Source organism: Maniola jurtina, chromosome 8 (genome assembly GCF_905333055.1).
Source record: "Maniola jurtina chromosome 8, ilManJurt1.1, whole genome shotgun sequence".
NCBI classification, from domain to species: Eukaryota; Metazoa; Arthropoda; class Insecta; order Lepidoptera; family Nymphalidae; genus Maniola; species Maniola jurtina.
The window spans coordinates 11265226-11284029 of record NC_060036.1 but is presented as its reverse complement, the minus strand read 5'-3'; the positions used below and the strand labels follow the sequence as shown (position 1 = coordinate 11284029).

At 35.1% G+C, this 18804-nt stretch overlaps 2 protein-coding genes across 5 annotated transcripts in view; one reads left to right on the top strand and one right to left on the bottom strand.

Moving 5' to 3' along the window:
- Nucleotides 1-18804, bottom strand: part of LOC123867446 (protein Lilipod) — a 36114-nt gene that overhangs the window by 16862 nt on the left and 448 nt on the right. For all 3 annotated transcript variants that reach the window (XR_006796421.1, XM_045909488.1, XM_045909489.1), the window contains exons 2-4: nt 18510-18774; nt 17409-17636; nt 15153-15218 (exon numbers count right to left, since the gene is read on the bottom strand). Coding sequence is in view for 2 of the 3 variants with exons in the window: in XM_045909488.1 (XP_045765444.1) it covers nt 15153-15218; nt 17409-17636; nt 18510-18774 (559 nt within the window). In the remaining variant the exon portion in view is untranslated. The remainder of the gene's footprint in view (nt 1-15152; nt 15219-17408; nt 17637-18509; nt 18775-18804) is intronic.
- LOC123867459 (tetratricopeptide repeat protein 12-like) lies at nt 392-8291 on the top strand. Of its 2 annotated transcripts, none has more exons than XM_045909507.1 (3): nt 392-779; nt 6999-7244; nt 7924-8291. In XM_045909507.1, exons 1-3 carry the CDS (start codon nt 561-563, stop codon nt 8131-8133), a joined length of 675 nt encoding a protein of 224 aa, XP_045765463.1. In that variant the 5' UTR covers nt 392-560; the 3' UTR covers nt 8134-8291. The 2 variants fall into 2 exon arrangements, with proteins under 2 accessions (XP_045765463.1, XP_045765462.1); XM_045909506.1 differs by having other exon boundaries at nt 394-842.

Below are 18804 nucleotides of genomic sequence, written 5' to 3'. Positions count from 1 at the left end.
AGTGTGTCTGTCTGTCTCCTAGCTTTTCACGGCCCATCCGATTTTGACGAAATTTGGTACCTTCAGAGATGGCTTATATAAAATCTCAATGGATTCTAAAAATAAATTGTAAGAATATTTCATACAAACATCGAGGTCTGGATTTTTATTTTGAGATCTAACAAACAATGAACACGTCTAGAAATAAATCACAATTACGTTCTAGCAGCATTTGCTTTTTGACTATGCTTTCTGTTTATGTTCACTCTATTTTTACTGTCGCAGCCTCGATTTTTTTTTAAATTAATTATTATTAACGCGCTTCGAATAGTATTCAACAAGTAGAAACAAGTTATAGACACAAAGTGTTAAAAAAAGTGTTAAAAATTCATACAGACCTCCTTTTAAAAATACTTTCTATTTATAAACACTTCAACGCTTGTCAGTAGACCCAACTGACAACAGTAACTATGTAAACAATTATGTCAATACCGCAACCCACGCTTAGCTACCAGACTCGGATAATATAAATAAACAATTCTTATAAAGAATTAAACAAAACTGATCTTGAACAATATACAATGAACATAAACAGAAGATTATCAAATCCAGCACTGACCAATAACCAGCAATATGAATTAAACGAAGAGTGGAATAACTTTATGAAGAAGATAGGGGAAGTATCTGGATTGGTGAAGGATATGGCAAGTGGTGACAAGGAGAAGGCTGATGCGGCTAAGGCAATAGCTGATGAGTACCTCAAGGGCAAAGTCATTTTAGACGAGGACGTGGAGATGAAGGTAAAGGATGATCGCACGGTGATCAACCTGAAAGCTTTTCAATCGCTCGAAAAGAAAGACGCTGTGAGTAAATTATAATAAACAGATGCTACTTAGATTAAACTAATAAAAATGTTTTATACAAGTTGCCAATGTGTATATTATGTCTTTACTAGCAACCCACGGCTTCGCTCCCGTGGGAATGTCGAAAAAGGTGGACTTATTCCTAAATAAGTCCAGCTTAAATAATAAGTCTTAAATAAGGCAACTTCATTGCAAAATTTCAGCGTTCTAATCCAAGGGTTTGAGCTGGACGTTGATGAGTTAAGCCTAGATAAGTCAGGATTCATTTTATCTATGTACATAGGTATTTAGATTTATGCAAGAGGTAATATTTTACGCTAAGATTCACAATTTATATTTTCTGTGAAATACATATCTATTGAAAAACAAAGAATGCTTTATATTTTAGAACATAACGGCCTCTGTTAATAATATTATGTACCTACTAGGTACTTAATATTTTCCATGTTAAAACGAGATTTCTAAGTTTAAACAAGATTTCGGTATGCTCATTACTAAGGAATGTGAGATCTGCTCAATTGTTTTTTCATCAATGAACATAATTACCTACTTATCAGCTTTTAAATTAATAGTATGATGCCATAACGTACAACAATCGCTTAAGAGGGCTCTCTCCGTCACTCGCTTCATACAAACGTAGTTCCAATTTCACTTGAATATTAAGCAACCAAAGTCCATGCAATTTTGCAGACATATTCTAGAAACTAATATCTATGTCTGTGGTTTTCCAGATTTCTGTTAAAATATTCGGTTTCAAAGTTACGCGGTCTTAAAAATTTACATACAAATCTTTGAGCCCCTGTAATTTTAAAACTACATATTTTTAGAAAAATCTAAAACACCACAGACACAGACATTAGTTTCTAGAATATGTCTGCAAAATTTCATAGACTTTGGTTGCTTTATATTCAAATGAAATTGGAACTACGATTGTATGAAGCTAGTGACGGAGAGAGCCCTGTTAATGTACACAGTAGCATTAGATTTGTTTCGCAAATAGGAAGGACAAATAGCTAGGTACTAGCAGCTGCAAATTAGGTTATCTGTAATTCTGTACGCTACGGTACTCGGTGCGTACCTATATGCTAACGAGAGCCTAGTTATTAGCAATCATTCTGTAAATTGACTCAGTACGTTTATTGTTAAATAAATACACAACACGACAAGATAATCCAAGAATATTATAATATTATTTACATGTATTTATTTATTTTAATATTATTTACATACTTACAACACATTTAAATATTCGTATACTTGCAATCCCTACCTCTAATGTCTATAGATATGTCCTTGGCACCATTTTGTTTGCCTGGAAGAGATCGCTAGGTAGCGATAAGGCCGCCAAATTGTACCGACCTGCCTATATTTTGTTTTGCTTTGTATGTTTTTGTGTTAATTTTGCGGTGTACAATAAAAGTATATTCATTCGTTCATTATTTTTATATCAACTAACCAGATGTTGGCCTCCTATTCAAGAGGTCTAGAGTTCGATCCCTGGCACGCACCTCTAACTTTTAAGTTAGGTATGTCCGTTTTTGAGAATGAAACACTTGCTTTAACGGCGAAGGAAAAACATTGTGATGAAACCTGCATGCCTGAGAGTACTCCATAATGTTCTCAAAAGTATCTTAGTCTGCCACACCCAAAATCGGCACATGACCATGACCAGCGTAATGGACTAAGGTCTAAAGTCTAAACCCTTCTGACTGACTGAGAGAATGTACCTTATAGTGGTCCGGGCGATGACTGAGGATGATATTATTTAATTTTTGCCTGCTTTTCAGTCTACGACAGTAGGTAGGTTATTTAGGGTTCCGTAACTACAGAAAAAAAGGAACCCAACGATCACTTCGTTGTCTGTCTGTCGTGTCTATCAAGACCCCTCAAAGGTACAGCGGTCTGTGCATTAGTAACATACTAGAATATCTAAAATCGGGGTTCCAACCACATGTTTACAATGCTATAAATGAAAACGTAGAATATTTAGGTCACCTAATCGATTGGCGCAAATAAAAAGCATTATAAATAGTTAAGACAAATCTCTTGTCAGTGAAAGCGATTTGGCTCGAGCACCGCTATGAATCGCATAGGTACATCTCAAGTACATACCTAGTGAGTTTAGGAGTAAGTACATGAACAAGAAGTAAAGCTAACACGATAGAAAGCTAAGTTCATAAGATGTGTGTAAGAAACAATTGTAGAAATCTTCTATTGACACGAAAGAGACTGAAAAGCTCAAATTTATGAGGAAAATAAATAATCTTTCATTGAAATATACCTACTACTTAGTTTTCATAAAGATCTTGACAAGTGTAAATTAAAAATTTATAACACCCCCGACGATCCAAAGTATTTGAGTTTTCAAAAACATCATTTTCAAATAAATAATTATGTATTGAGGCAACGTCCATCTTGACAGCTTGACATTTGTCTATTGACATAATATTATGAACCTAACGGTTATCTAACCTTCTTTTCTACAAGAAAACTAGAAAAGAGCTGATAACTCTTAAACGGCTGAACCAATTTTTTTAGATTATAGCTAAGAACACTCTCGATCGAGCCACCTTTCAAACAAAAAAAACTAAATTAAAATCGGTTCATTCGTTTAGGCGCTACGATGCCACAGACAGATACACAGATACACACGTCAAACTTATAACACCCCTCTTTTTGGGTCGGGGGTTAAATACACACGTCAAACTTATAACACCCCTCTTTTTGGGTCGGGGGTTAAAAATATGAGGATTTTATGATTAATTTGCCTTATATTTTCCATTTTAAAATGGCCTTATAAGTTAAGCGAATTTTCAGAATGAGATCAAATGTGAAAAATTCGTATAGGAGGTAAACTTGACCAAATATTCCTGAAGCCTAAAAAATACAATTTTGATGGCCTATTATGATACAAAAGGTCAGCAGTTATTGCGCAAACGAAGGGAGGAGGGACGTTCTAAAATTAAATTACCTTAATCGACCAACCGACAATCCGGGACCTTCTGAAAAACAAACATCCGCGATCGCTAAGTTAAAGAATGCACCGATATAGTCAAACATCAAATCCATACTTTTTATTAATATTATAAATGCGAAAGTGTGTCTGTCTGTCTCTGTCTGTTACGTTTTCAGAGCTCAAGCGCTAAACCGATTTTGATGAAAGATACAGAGTTAGCTTACATCCCGCGGGGACGGATATTATAGGCTACTTTTTATTCCGGAAAATCAAAGAGTGTCCACGGGATTCTCAAAGGCCCATCGGTTTAAAGGTACAGAAGTAGCTTGCATCCCAGAGATTGACAAAGGCAACTTTTATCCCGGGAAATCAAAGAGTTCCCATCGGATTCTTAATACGCGAACGAAGTTGCGGGCATAATTTAGTCACACTAATATTATAAAGGCGAAAGTTTGTATGTGTGTGTGTGTGTGTGTGTGTATGTTTGTTACTCCTTCACGCAAAAACTACTGGACGGATTTGGCTGAAATTTGGAATGGAGATAGATAATATCCTGGATTAGCACATAGGCTACTTTTTATCCCGGAAAATCAAAGAGTTCCCACGGGATTTCAAAAAACCTAAATCCACGCGGGCGAAGTCGCGGGCATCGGCTAGTATGAAATAAACACGAACTAAAAAACGCTCGCACGAACGTGGGTACGGCGTACAACGTATTTTTAGTCGATACTTTTAAATAATTAATTTATTCATCATCATCAATACAACGCACCCACAGCTGGGTAGGCAGATACTTTGATCTAAACATGTCGCATACAGAAATAGAGAGACAGAATCTTTATAGATCATTTAAGTTGATGTCGACTTTCCTTAACTAAATAGGTTGTTTATGATCACTTCTTATGAAAGTATTCCCTACGTAAGCGTGCGATCATTAGCGACAAGCCGCACGACAAAAAGTTGCTCTAGCCACTTCTGGAAGGGAAAACGAAGGTGTGCCTACCTACATAGTAATATCGTCACAGGGAAAATTGGAGATGGCCAACTACGCGGGATTGGATGGAATGTCCTATATTGCCTTATTCATTATTTTCTAGAATACCTAGTATTTACCATCAGAGTTTATTTGTGAATGACAGCTAGCGGATACCGCAGACATTTGCTACTACGCTAAAAATAATATGCCTAATGCATTGTTTTAGTGGTCTAAACGCATTTTCGCATTATTGCCTTTCTAATGAAACCGGTTTGGGGCCCATCAGTTGGATGGTGCAAAATTTATAACAGACACAGGTAGAAACATTATCTGTGTTTTATTTATAATATTATTCATTTTGATGGATCTAGGTTTTTGAAAATCCCGTGGGACATCTTGTTGATTTTCCGGGATAAAAAGTAGCCTCTGTCTGTGGGAAGCAAGTTACAAATATCTCTGCACCAAACAAAAAAATCTGTTGAACGAATGAGCCTTGCCTTTAGAATTCCGTGAGAACTCTTTGATAATAAAGAGTAGCCTAGGTTCTTCCCCGGAATGTAAGCTAACTCTCGAGTCTCTAGTTTTCAATAAAACGAGGAAGAAGAAACTTGGAAACCTTTAAGAAGACCGGTGTGAAATATTTTATTAACCCCCGACCCAAAAAGAGGGGTGTTATAAGTTTGACGTGTGTATCTGTGTATCTGTGTATCTGTCAGTGGCATCGTAGCGCCTAAACGAATGAACCGATTTTAATTTAGTTTTTTTTGTTTGAAAGGTGGCTTGATCGAGAGTGTTCTTAGCTATAATCCAAAAAAATTTGTTCAGCCGTTTAAAAGTTATCAGCTATTTTCTAGTTTTCTTGTAGAAAAGAAGGTTAGATAACCCTTAGGTTCATAATATTCAAGTGTTAATTGACAAATGTCAAGTTGTCAAGATGGACGTTGCCTAGATATACATAATTATTTATTTGAAAATGATTTGTCGGGGGTGTTGAAAATTTTTAATTTACACTTGTTTGCAAAAGTCTTTAGTGTGATCCTATGATACAGCTAAGCAGGACAAGAGTGCAATGTTGAATATTGCGTAATTGCCTGAGCGGCGCGCGCGCATACCTGGCAATCCACAAGATTTCTATTCACCACATTTTACCATTGGAATGTTGAACCAGAATTTGCTTTCCAGTGGATTTGTTTAATCTATTTCAATTATCATAAAGCTGATACTAAATAGAAAATCGAAGTAAAGTACTATCTCTTCTGTGTACCACTAAAGGGACATTAAAGAATAAATGATTTCAAATCTTTTCACGATTATATAGACACACAACTTTTAAAACCCGACGTTCTTTCAAGAAACTTATTTAAGTTGATAGTGCATCTAGTTGATAATTATAATACTTAGACGCCATGAGCAAATCTAAATGTGAAAAATGTATCTATAAATAAATAATTAATTGTTTAAATGCATACATCGCCGACAGCAATATGACCGAATTCTATATTAAGCTGCCAAAATCCACTATCAAAATAATATACTATATATTTATAAATATGTATATAAGTTACATTTTAATACATTCCATTAAGAGGTAAGAATAAAAATATCTCTCTCTTATATAAAAATATAGCTCGAATAGTTAACATCCATAAATGATATTTAAAACAAAATACCAGCAACCATTACAAAAATTATTTACCGATTAATTATTATGTATCAACCATTAAAAAAATGCACTGTAAATTATACTAATATTATAATTAGGTAAGGTTTATAGGAAGTAATCTCTGGAACTCCTGAACCGATTTTTAAAATGCTTTCACCACTAGAAAGCTTACATTATTCCTGAGTAACCATGGGCTATACAAAAATTGTAATAAGCTACCCCGTGCGAAACCGGGGCGGGTTGTTAGTGTAAAATATAATCAATATCCATATTTTAAATAGGTACTAAAATGTGTTTGTTGGTCTGTCTTTCATTTACGCCACTACAAAGCAACAGATCGGCGTAATTATTTGGATGGATACCTATATAGTTCAAAATCTGGAGAGAGATATATTTTTATAATATTTCCAATGGAATTTAGGACAAAATCCATTAAAAACATATTGGATCGAAATATATTTCTAGCTAAGACGTCACAATATGGCGGACAAGATTAACCTTTCTTAGTTTGAACGCGTTAGGTATATTAATTATATCCTTTGTACTTTTGATAAATTGTAGGGAGAAATCGACAAAGACGCGTGGATGGCAGAAGTGAGCAAAGATGCAGATCGTCGAGCTCTAGATCGCAAAATCCGCAAAGAGAAGGCTGACACCCTCAAAACTCAAGCAATCAAAGCGTTTCGCCGGCAAGAGTACGACAAGGCACTATCCTGCTACAATCGTGCCATAGAACAAGTCAAGGACAACTCTATGTTGTACTGTGACCGCGCCTTGACGAACATCAAACTCGGAAATTATGAAAAGGTACCTAACTAATAACAACTTTAAAGTGTGTCTTCACTGTCTAAATACAAGTGTAAATTAAAAATTTATAACACCCCCGACAAGTGAAGGTTACAGTAACTAGAAAAGAGCTGATAAGTGATAACTTTCAAACGGCTGCACCGATTTTCTTGGATTATAGCTAAGAACACTCTCGATCAAAAAAAAACTAAATTAAAATCGGTTCATTAGTTTAGGAGCTAAGCTAAGATGCCACAGACAGATACACAGATACACACGCCAAACTTATAACACCGCTCTTTTTGGGTCGGGAGTTAAAAATAAGATATAATATTAAGTGAGTACGATTTTGGAGGACAGGCTCGATAACAAGAAAAAGTGTCACAAGAAATACAGTTACATATCTTAATTTCGAAATAAACGAGGTAACAATTGGTGACAATTGAAATTAATATTCAGAGCGAAGACCGCATTTTGGTATCGTTTACAATTACAATGACTGGCATATCAGTAGTCTTTACACACGGCGACATTTTCACGTGTAGCATCGGACGCAGTAAAACTACTGCGAGTACTGTTAGGTTTTTGACGATCTTCCTAGGTAGGATAGCAAAAAAAAAAACGAGAGTACCAATAATATTGTCTTTGTGTGCAAAGGCTTTCAACAAATATAATTGCTAGCGGCAATTTATCTCTGCAGGTTTTCAACGACTGTGAGTGGGCTTTGCGTCTGAATGAGAATAGCTTCAAGGCACGGCTGTACAAAGCAAAGGCTTACAAGGAATTGGAGGAATTTGACAAGCTGCAAGAGTGCAGGAGAGAGTTAGATGAAATGTTTCCACAGCACGACGATCTTGTTAAATACTTCCTTGATAAAAAAGAAGGCATTGATGAGGATGAAGTAGAATAACAGGTTATTTAGAATTGTATTTTTAGTTGCGGACTGTATTAAGTAGGTACTCATGCCTTTTTTTATTTGCGCCAGTGATTTCCTGTTATGTTGGTGGAATAGGTACATTAGGTTTTATTTTTATTTTCAATTTTTTGTAGGTACTTACTTAAATATGTCTTGAAACAAATATGATATATGTATAATGATAATATATAAAAATACAATGTGATATGACTTTTATTCAAAATAATAATATAAAAAACCGATCAAGTGCGAGTCGGACCTCGCTCTGTTAGTGTTCCGTACATAATTATTATGAACATTACATTTTGGGTGTATGAAATATTTTTTCCTAGCTATAGAACATCGCAATAAACCGTGAAAGAAACCCCCAAAAAATGATCGTTTGTTTTGGTCACGCTTACAAACTATTTTACTTATCGTTGTTTTCAGTATTCGTTGTTTAAATACCGTATATGGTACATAATAGACCGATATTTCATATTCCTAACTAGTTTAGTTTTTTAGATGACCCCCTTAACAAAAATGGTCTAAGACGGATAACTTTAACGGCTCCCCCATTTCCTTATTTTTTAAGATAAAAATAAATAAATAACATATTCGTAATCTACTCAATGAGCTCTAAAACCACGATACCCCACATGCTAGGCTAAGAATTTTGTTTTCTGCTCTTTTTTCTTGTTTGGGAGAAAAAAAAAATATTTCTAGATATTTGGTTGTTGTATACCAAAATTTCAGCTTTGTAACTCATTTAGTCTACGAGCTAGAACGCGCTTGAGATTGACGCGGACAGGAAGACAGCAGAGTGACATTAATAGGGCTCCGTTTTACCATTCGGGTACGGAACTCTAATATTACAAATATTAGAGGCAAGAGGCGACAAAGAACTGAAAGAAGGCCAAGGATAAGTTATATGGATCACATTAAAAAGATATTTAATAATATTGTATCCGTGAAACAAAAGATAAGATATAAAGATAATAAAATATTATGGAAATTGAAGGCAGATATTTTAGAACATACATTGACATGAGAAAAACTCATCGATTAGGACAATGTTTTAAACAAGATACTTGAAAACTAAAACCCGACTACGATAGTCTTAATAAACGCTAAAATCTATACATATAATAAAATTGTAGAAAAGTGGTGTCTGTACAATGGAAATATATATAAAAAAGTAGCAGGGGTTGTTGTTATATCGATGCCGAACCCGAAATTGTAATTATTTTTTTTTTGTCTGTTTGTCTGTGTGTTTGTGCACGCTAATATCAGAAACGGCTTATTCGATTTAGATACGGTTTTCACTTATATATTGTAGTAAGCTTCACTTAACATTTAGTGTTTATTTCATGTCAATCGGTTCATAAATAAAAAAGTTCTGTCAATTTAAAGAAGCCCGAAAAGTCACTATTCCACGCGAACGAAGTGGCGGGCACAGCTAGTATTATAGTAAAATTGTTTTTCTGTCGCTTGGTATATTTTAATGCTGTAGGATGTTTATATTTATGAACTCAAAATTTTTTCCTCTTTCATTTGACACGATAGCAAAAAAATTGTGTGACCCCCACTTTTTTGGGTGCAACATCCGCCATATTGATTTTGTTCATTTAAAATGTAGCCTAAGTCACCCGGACTATAACAAATCGATTGACACGTCATTCATCAAAATCGGCTCAGTAGTTTAGGCGCCACGATGGAACACACATAAATACAAACCTACATACATAGACCTGCTAAAATCATAACCATTCCTTTTCGCTTTGCCTAGTCGGGTAAAAAATAGACGAGTATGTCTGTCTGTAACCTTTTCAATATCTTTCTATTTAACCGATATTAAGCGGTATCCCGGGGAAGGACATACATTACATTATCATACTTTTTGTCCCGAAAAATCAGAAGTTTTAAAAACCAAAATTCACGCGGAGAAGTCACGGACTCATCTAGTTCGCATTTAGAAAAAAAATTGATATTTGGTTTGATTTTGATTTCCGAATTGAATCCTTTAATACTAATAGTAATCAGTATGAGGTGAATTGATAAGAAGATAGGTACCTACCTCCCTAATTAGATATAAATGTAAAGATTGTTTTTGATAACGATTAATCTTGTTAATCAGGATATTCACAGAAATATACAAAATATTATAATATGCCCTATATACAAATGTTTCCATTACTTGATTTGTTCTTGTAGTTACAGTAAAAACCATTTAGGTAAGTATATTAATGTGATTCTTTTTTAGATACAAAATGCAGGTATATCATTCAATATACCAATAGGATCTTGGATTATACTCGTAGTATGTACAATTGTACATATAATAATAGCGGTAGTTTATGGAGCTAGATTTCATTGTTAAAGAGTATAATTAAATAAAAATCATATTTTTTCTTTATTTTTAGGGTTCCTTCCCTCAAAGGGAAAAAAGGAACCCTTATAGGATCACTTCGTTTTCTGTTTGAAAGTGATTCTTGCCCTTTTTAACCCCCGACCCAAAAAGAGGGGTGTTATAAGTTTGACGTGTGTATCTGTGTATCTGTGTGTCTGTGTATCTGTGTATCTGTCTGTGGCATCGTAGCGCCTAAACGAATGAACCGATTTAAATTTAGTTTTTTTGTTTGAAAGGTGGCTTGATCGAGAGTGTTCTTAGCTATAATCCAAAAAAATTGGTTCAGCTGTTTAAGAGTTATCAGCTCTTTTCTAGTTTTCTTGTAAAAAAGAAGGTTAGATAACCGTTAGGTTCATAATATTATGTCAATTGACAAATGTCAAGCTGTCAAGATGGACGTTGCCTAAATACATAATTATTTATTTGAAAATGATGTTTTGGAAAATTCAGATACTTTGGATCGTCGGGGGTGTTATAAATTTTTAATTTACACTTGTTAGTTTTTAGACAGGAGAACTTAAATATTATACTTCTGTAGTTCGGAACCCTCGGTGCGCGAGTCTGACTCACACTTGGCCGGTTTTTAACATAATTATAATTATTAATGATTAATGTCACGCTCGCTGTACGAAAGGCGATCAATTACGTCACAAGGCGATAAATGACAAATATTTTTAAATTTTTTTAACATAAAAATAGAGTAGTTTCTACGGGAAAATATTTTTAGTAGCATTTTAGTTATGTAAACAATGGGCTGATATACTTTTCATAAAACAGTTCAAAAGTACCACAAAAACTAGTACGTAAAAATATACCGTACCGCCCATTTCTCCAAGAATCGTATCTTTTGATATGGTTTTGATTCATTAATATTCATTGTATTGAATGGACCTGTGCTCTCAATAATATCAAGGTCGCTGGTCGAGTTCAATGTCCTCTACACATCGTGTATTGAAAACGCTTAGTCGCAAAACCGTATTACTTTGCCAGCTAGCCAAAAGTGAAACTGGCAGTGTAACGACCAAAACAAACAGACAGAGTGAAGTGGAGTCGAGTACTTCCATTCCATACTTAACAATAAATGCGAAAGTGTGTCTGTCTGTCAACTTTTTGAACGGGAAAATCAAACAGTTCCCACGGGATCTTTAAGAACCTTACTCCACGCGGACGAAGTCGCGGGCATCCTCTAGTGTATGATAATTACTTAAACTCCTTTTAACTGCAGTACTTCAACGTACTGCTGAAATTGGTAAACTGAAAACAGGACAACATAGGAGGATGCGCGCTGCACTAGAGCATGCTACCTTTCTACCATCTAAGACCGTAAGACATCGTCACGGCCTGCATCCGTAACTACGTAGTTGAAATTCCTCGGATACGCACGAAGCGATTTGCTTCCACGTTTCTAATCCGAACCGCTAGGATATGGAACGCCCTTCTGGCATCAGTTTTCCCCTACACTTTTAATATGGGTGCCTTCAAGTCAAGAGTGAATAGGCATCTTCTAGGAAAGCGCGCTCCATTTTTGGCTGTATCATCAAAAAAAATGCTAGCTTGTCGCTCTTGTTGCACCATTTTGGTTGCTTGGAAGAGATAACTACTAGAGAGAGCTACTCGCTAGGTAGCTATAAGGCCGCCAAATTGTACCTACCTGCCTATATTTTGTTTTGCTTTGTATGTGCCTTTTCTGTATTAATTTTGTGGTGTACAGTAAAAGTATATTCATTCAATAATTCATTCATTATTTACCTAGGTATGTATTGTTGTCTATGGACAGCACATTAATAAAATCAAGGGCAACGCCAGTTATCACGCGATGTGCTTATTTTAAACGGACGCATTTTTGCTTTGCTTTAGCAATTCCGGATTCAATACGGCAACGCACATACCTACGAAATTATGCGATCTGATATTATGCTATATAAAACTAGCTTATGCTTGCGAATTTGTCTGCGTCAATTTCAGAAATTACAAATCCCTATTTTACCCGCTTAGGGGTTGAATTTTCAAAAGTCCGGCAGCGGATGTATACGTCACAATTGCTATCTATATGCCAAACGGCCCGATCCGTCCAGTAGTTTGAGCTGTGCGTTGATAGATTAGTCAGTCAGTCAGTCCGTCAGTCAACTTTTCCTTTTATATATATCCATATATTATATAAGTACAAAATGAACTTAATATCATAAACCAGCATGGTAGCCATTAACTATTATCAGTAGACTTGCAACGAATAGTATATTCGGCAGTATACCGAATACCGAATATTCGGCGACGCCCCTGGCCGAATAGCCGAATATTAGGCAAAAGTATTCGGCTGGATTTTAGCGCCAAAAACTTGTACAGACGTGATTGTTTCGCGCTCCTTATTAAATTATGTACCTGTTTTATGTACCAATGACTACTTAATAAATGATTATACAAGAGTAAATTAAAAATTTTCAACACCCCCGACCAGTGAAGGTTACAGAAACTAGAAAAGAGCTGATAATTTTCAAACGGCTGAACCAATTTTCTTGGACTATTCCGCGCCTACGATCCAAAGTATCTGAGTTTTCCAAAACATCATTTTCAAATAAATAATTATGAATATCTAGGCAACGTCCATCTTGACAGCTTGACATTTGTCAATTGACACTTGAATATTATGAACCTAAGGGTTATCTAACCTTCTTTTCTACAAGAAAACTAGAAAAGAGCTGATAACTTTTAAACGGCTGAACCATTTTTTTGGTTCGATCTCGATCAAGCCACCTTTCAAAAAAAAAAAACTAAATTAAAATTGGTTCATTCGTTTAGGCGCTACGATGCCACAGACAGATACACAGATACAGACACACAGATACACAGATACACACGTCAAACTTATAACACCCCTCTTTTTGGGTCGGGGGTTAAAAAGAAGTGAGAACCTTACCCTTATAAATTTTGATTACCACAATAATTCAAATACATAGAATCCTCCATTTTTCCAATTCAGAAGATGATTATGTACCTGTGTTATGCACCAATGACTACTTAAATGATTATAACAGAAATGAAAATATGAATATATGCGTAATCAATCGATTTTAATTTTTCTTTTTTCCAATTATTTCTCTATGACAAAATATATTATTTAAGTATTCGGTATTCGGCCGAATAATATGTAGATATTCGGTATTCGGCCGAATATAAAAAAAGCAGCCGAATAGGCCGAATACCGAATAGTAACCGAATATTCGTTGCAAGTCTAATTATCAGCTCATCAGGAAGCTTTGACATCTCCAAATTCAAATTCAAATTCAAATTCAAAATGTTTTTATTCAATTAGACTTTTACAAGTTCTTTCGAATCGTCAAAAGCATCTACCACTGGTTCGGAATGCCTTTCCTACCGAGAAGAACCAGCAAGAAACTCGGCGGTTGCTCTTTTCAATGATTTGATATACAATATTATGCCATGTATACAAGCAATTGAAGTCCTGCGCATTGCTGGAGCGAATCGAAGTTCAAATCCACGCTTTTTTATCATTTACATAATCTTCGATAGTATAATATGCTTTTCTCAGGAGCATATTTTTAATAGATTTTTTGAACCTGTGTAAAGGCAAGTCCAAAATTGACTGAGGAATTTTGTTATAGAAGATTATACCCATTCCCACAAATGACTTTTGGACCTTCCTGAGACGGAGCGTAGGAGTCGCAAGCCTGTTACGGTGTCTAGTCAGCCTGTTGTGTAGATCGCCAACCTTCTTGTAACTAAGAATATTTTGTCTTACAAAAATTATGTTGTTGTAAATATATTGAGAGGCTACGGTAAGGATACCTATTTCCTTAAATTTTTCTCGAAGTGAATCGCGTGGTTTTAAGTTATAAATTGCGCGTATTGCCCTTTTTTGTAATACAAAAATTCTCCCAATATCTGCCGCTCTACCCCATATTAAGATTCCATAAGACATAATACTATGAAAATAAGCAAAATATACTATCTTTGCGGTCTCCACGTCAGTTAATTGTCGAATCTTTCTAACCGCGTAAGCAGCAGAGCTTAGTTTGCCAGCAAGAGTTGATATATGGGTGCCCCATTGCAGCTTCGCATCTAAGGTTATCCCCAAAAATGTAGTAGTCTCTTCTATTTCCAAAATATCATTATTTATCATTAAATTAATGTTACTTGTGTTCTTAGTATTGGGCAGTGCGAATTCAATACACTTAGTTTTTTTTGCATTTAAAAGTAGATTATTTACAGTAAACCAGTGAGTTACCTGAGATATGGCACCATTTATATCGTCAAAATTGTCCTTATTTCTATCGACTTTAAAAATCAAAGACGTATCGTCAGCAAATAGTACGATATCGCAAATATTTTGGACTACATATGGTAAATCGTTTATGTATACTAAGAACATGAAAGGACCTAGAATAGAGCCTTGAGGAACACCCATTAGTGAGGCAAATGGCGTAAATACTGAAAATATCATCAAGCAAGAAAGCATTTTGTTAATATACATATGTATAAGTAGATATGCTAATTTTTTGACGCTTCTACAGCTGAAACCTATACAATCAAATCGGATCGGATTTCGGATCAACGATATCCGATATCTATAGGATATGTAGAAATTATCTTATTTTAAGAAACTCACCAAGCAGCATCAGAACTCCGACGAAAGATACACAGGAGTACAGGAACGGGAGATATGTCCATAAATCTGCGAATAAAATAAACCAATAAAACAATGTAGGTGTGTATATTTCTTTTTTGGGGCTCCCTACCTCAAAAGGAAAAACGGAACCCTTATATAGGATCGTCTGTCGTGTCTGTCAAGAAAACCTATAGGGTACTTCCAGTTGACCTAGAATCATGAAAGGCAGGTAGGTAAGTCTTATAGCACAAGTAAAGGAAAAATCCGAAAACCATTAATTTGTGGTTACATCACAAAAAAAAAATGTGTTCATGAACAAATAGTAAATACATAATTAGTTTCAATAGTAATTATTTTCAAGGGTACAAACTCTCGGTGCGCGAGTTTGACTCGCACTTGGCCGGTTTTTTATTATTATTCAGATACAAGAAAGCCCTTGACTGCAATCTCACCTGATGTTTTAATTCATATTACTCTTATCAGTTATACACCCTCAGCTGTCAGGTAAGGCTTTAAGGTCTCGGTACGTGGATCAAAGCCAATAGGCAGAAAATGTGTTTTTTTTTTAAATATTTATTTAAATATAGGCTTAATGAAAAGTGAACATTTTACACCAAACTTTGTAGACCAAAGCACTAGATAAAAACTGAGACTGGTGTTAGCAATTTGTAGCCCAAATATACCGTAGTCTGTGCTAGGGCTGACAAAAAATGTTAGGGCTGCCAAAAATATGCGCTCAAACAACTGAGGACACATTAGTATCACACCCCAAGGTCATAACAAAACATTGGCCACGAAACAATAGGCGCAACTGCACAGTCAATTAGGCACAAACAACAAGGAATCATGATCGACTGGTTTACTATGTATTCATTCATTTTAACGCCGCACGCAGTCGACATTGTTCTGCTGACCCTTTTTGTATGCATCCTGCTCAGAGAAGAGAGAAATTGTTAAGCCTCAATAGCTCAACGGTTATAGGAGCGGACTGAATTCCGAAAGGTCGGCGGTTCAAACCCCACCCGTTGCACTATTGTCGTACCTACTCCTAAGTCCTAACACAGCTTTGCGCCTAGTTGGAGGGGAAAGGGGAATATTAGTCATGATTAGCATGGCTAATAAATCTTTTAAAAAAAAAGTGATTTGATTCTATGAGGGTAATACTACAGGCATAACGCATAACTGCGAGTAGGTTCCTGCAGTGTGGAGCGGTGTGGGAGGGTTGTGATGACGTAACGCGAGAGCTCAGTGATTTGTCAATTTGTGACAACCGTCACCCTCCTGCACAGTTCCACTACAGGAGCCTATTCAGTTATGCGCTATACGTATAATTCATTTGAATAACAATCGAACTATTTGATTGTTACATTCATCTTCATCAATCTTTTCATTCCTTAAGGTATCTGTTAAACCGATTTGGACCAAGCTACAGATAGCTTGCATCCCAGAGATGGACATAGGTTACTTTTTATCCCAAAAAAATTAAAAAAACTCTTTCAGGATTTTGAAAAAACCTAAATCCACGCGGGCGAAGTCGCGGGAGCCATCTATAGAGCGAATCTAAATTGTGTTGCTGTTCAACTTGCTAGTGATATTCCAAACCTGCCGATTGAAAGTTTTATTGCTAGTGAACACGCCACTAGTTATAGATGAAGAGGAATATAGGTGTAACAGTATTGATGTGTATTTTTGGTCTCTAATTGCATTTAAATTTTGTTGAAAAATCAATATAGAAAGTTTTCATATTTTGTAACATGCCTATTTAATCTTACTTTGATTGTACATATTGCATCATTATTCATTACCACCCTGTGACATAGCGGTTTTTTACATATTTTTTTTTTACATTGGCTACTTTGTTAATATAACTAACTTTATTTACATTTACATTTTTTGTGGATCTAAATATAGCACCATCCTTTTCCACAGGGATTATGAAAGAGATAGCAATACATTTAGACCTATCATTTTAGTTTAGAGATTGTGTAAAACAGATTTAGCCACAATGTCACTTAATAAAAAAATAGATTTCTTTTATGATGTAGCTACTCATTAGCAAAGAATTTGAAATCCCACATCTATAAGGAAAGGACTGAAAGTTTATCATTTTTCAAGTTATTTATATCACTGGTATTTGGGTTTCAGTCAAGAAAGAAAAATTATGTGTTTCAGGATTTTTGAAAATTCCAGCCCCTCACTGAATTTTAAAAATTTACTTATCATAGCACAGTCAGCTAGGTAGAAATAAATACTTACTTAACAAAGCATCAAGGCTAGATCTGTCCCCTTCTAACCATGCAGAGATGACATAAGCAAGACCAAGCATGACCACTCCAAGAAGAGCCAGCACAATGAAGGTCTCATATACTCGTCCCTTCAAACCTCTGCAGCCAGGAAACCCAGTGGACTCCGAGAATAGATATGCAAATGGCAGGAACACAAACAGCGAGAGGTTTGAGAATAGAAACACATGATTCCATAAACCTAAAACAAAATGTTGAGTTATTTATTGTTTAACACAAACTGTAATTGTATTATCATTGTTTTGAAATAGTTATTAATAGCTCAGTATCTATTATTGCAAAAATAAATTGATTAGTATATATATTAATACTTTATTGGAAGTCATTAAATATGTACACAACATTATTTATAGTAATAAGAATAACACTAACTCATAGTAAGTAAATAAATACTGTTATTTTGAAAATAATTAGATTTCTTATTTTTCTGTACTTAGAAAATCTGTTGTACTTATTACTTACTAGCTTAATATTAACTAATTAAGTTTAGTATCATTTTAGATCTATATTATTCCCCAGATATTCTTTCTAATTATTTCTGTTTATCATTTCTACATTGTTGCAATGACTATATTTGAATAATGTAATCACTATGATATTTGATTAATGCAATCTCTGTGGTTTTAGAAATAATTCCTATTGAAAATACACCTGCAGTGCTCATTTCTCAATCTGTTACATATGAGTTGTCAAGTCCTAGTTTATACATGCAATGTAACATCAATTTTTATAGAGATACAGAGTTTTCAGACCTTACAGCAGTCAACTATTGGCCTGATTGACACAGATTAAGTTTTTGTTAGTAAAAATTCAGTCAACATAACTTACAGCTAGCTCTAGTAATGTGCAAGACTGCAATTACTTAAACATGACATGATTTTGTAAATTTATAAAGAGCAACAGCTGAGTTTCTTGCTGATTCATCTTGGTAGGAAGGTCACTAAACCAGAGCTAAGTAGATTCACTTGTTTGTTTGAATAAAAAATCTTTCTTTCTGTTTCTAAATAACTACCAAATTGGAAGAATTTCAACTATTGTTCTTTATTGTGCTTACCTTGTATAAGAGAGCTGTTCAACCACTTGACATAGTAGCTATTTGGGTACAATATGAGCACTTCATTGCTGACTATTGACACGGGCAGCAACAGTGCCGAACCCACGGACACGGCCAGAGCGAACGTGCATAGCCATAGACTTATCCTGTACACCTTCACTTCGTCTTCATCGACGCTGAAGTAATCTTCACTGTCCCGCCGACGAAACTTCTCGATTAACATGAACGAGAAGAGGTACAGTAGTATAAACAAAAGCAGGAATATCTATGAACAAACGTGTTTAATATTAATCCT

Coding starts and splice junctions, on each gene's coding strand:
- LOC123867459 (XM_045909506.1), top strand. CDS start 561: ATGAACATAAACAGAAGATTATCAAATCCAGCACTGACCAATAACCAG. Junction 843..6,998: donor CGCTCGAAAAGAAAGACGCT/GTGAGTAAATTA, acceptor GATAAATTGTAG/GGAGAAATCGACAAAGACGC. Junction 7,245..7,923: donor AACTCGGAAATTATGAAAAG/GTACCTAACTAA, acceptor TTATCTCTGCAG/GTTTTCAACGACTGTGAGTG.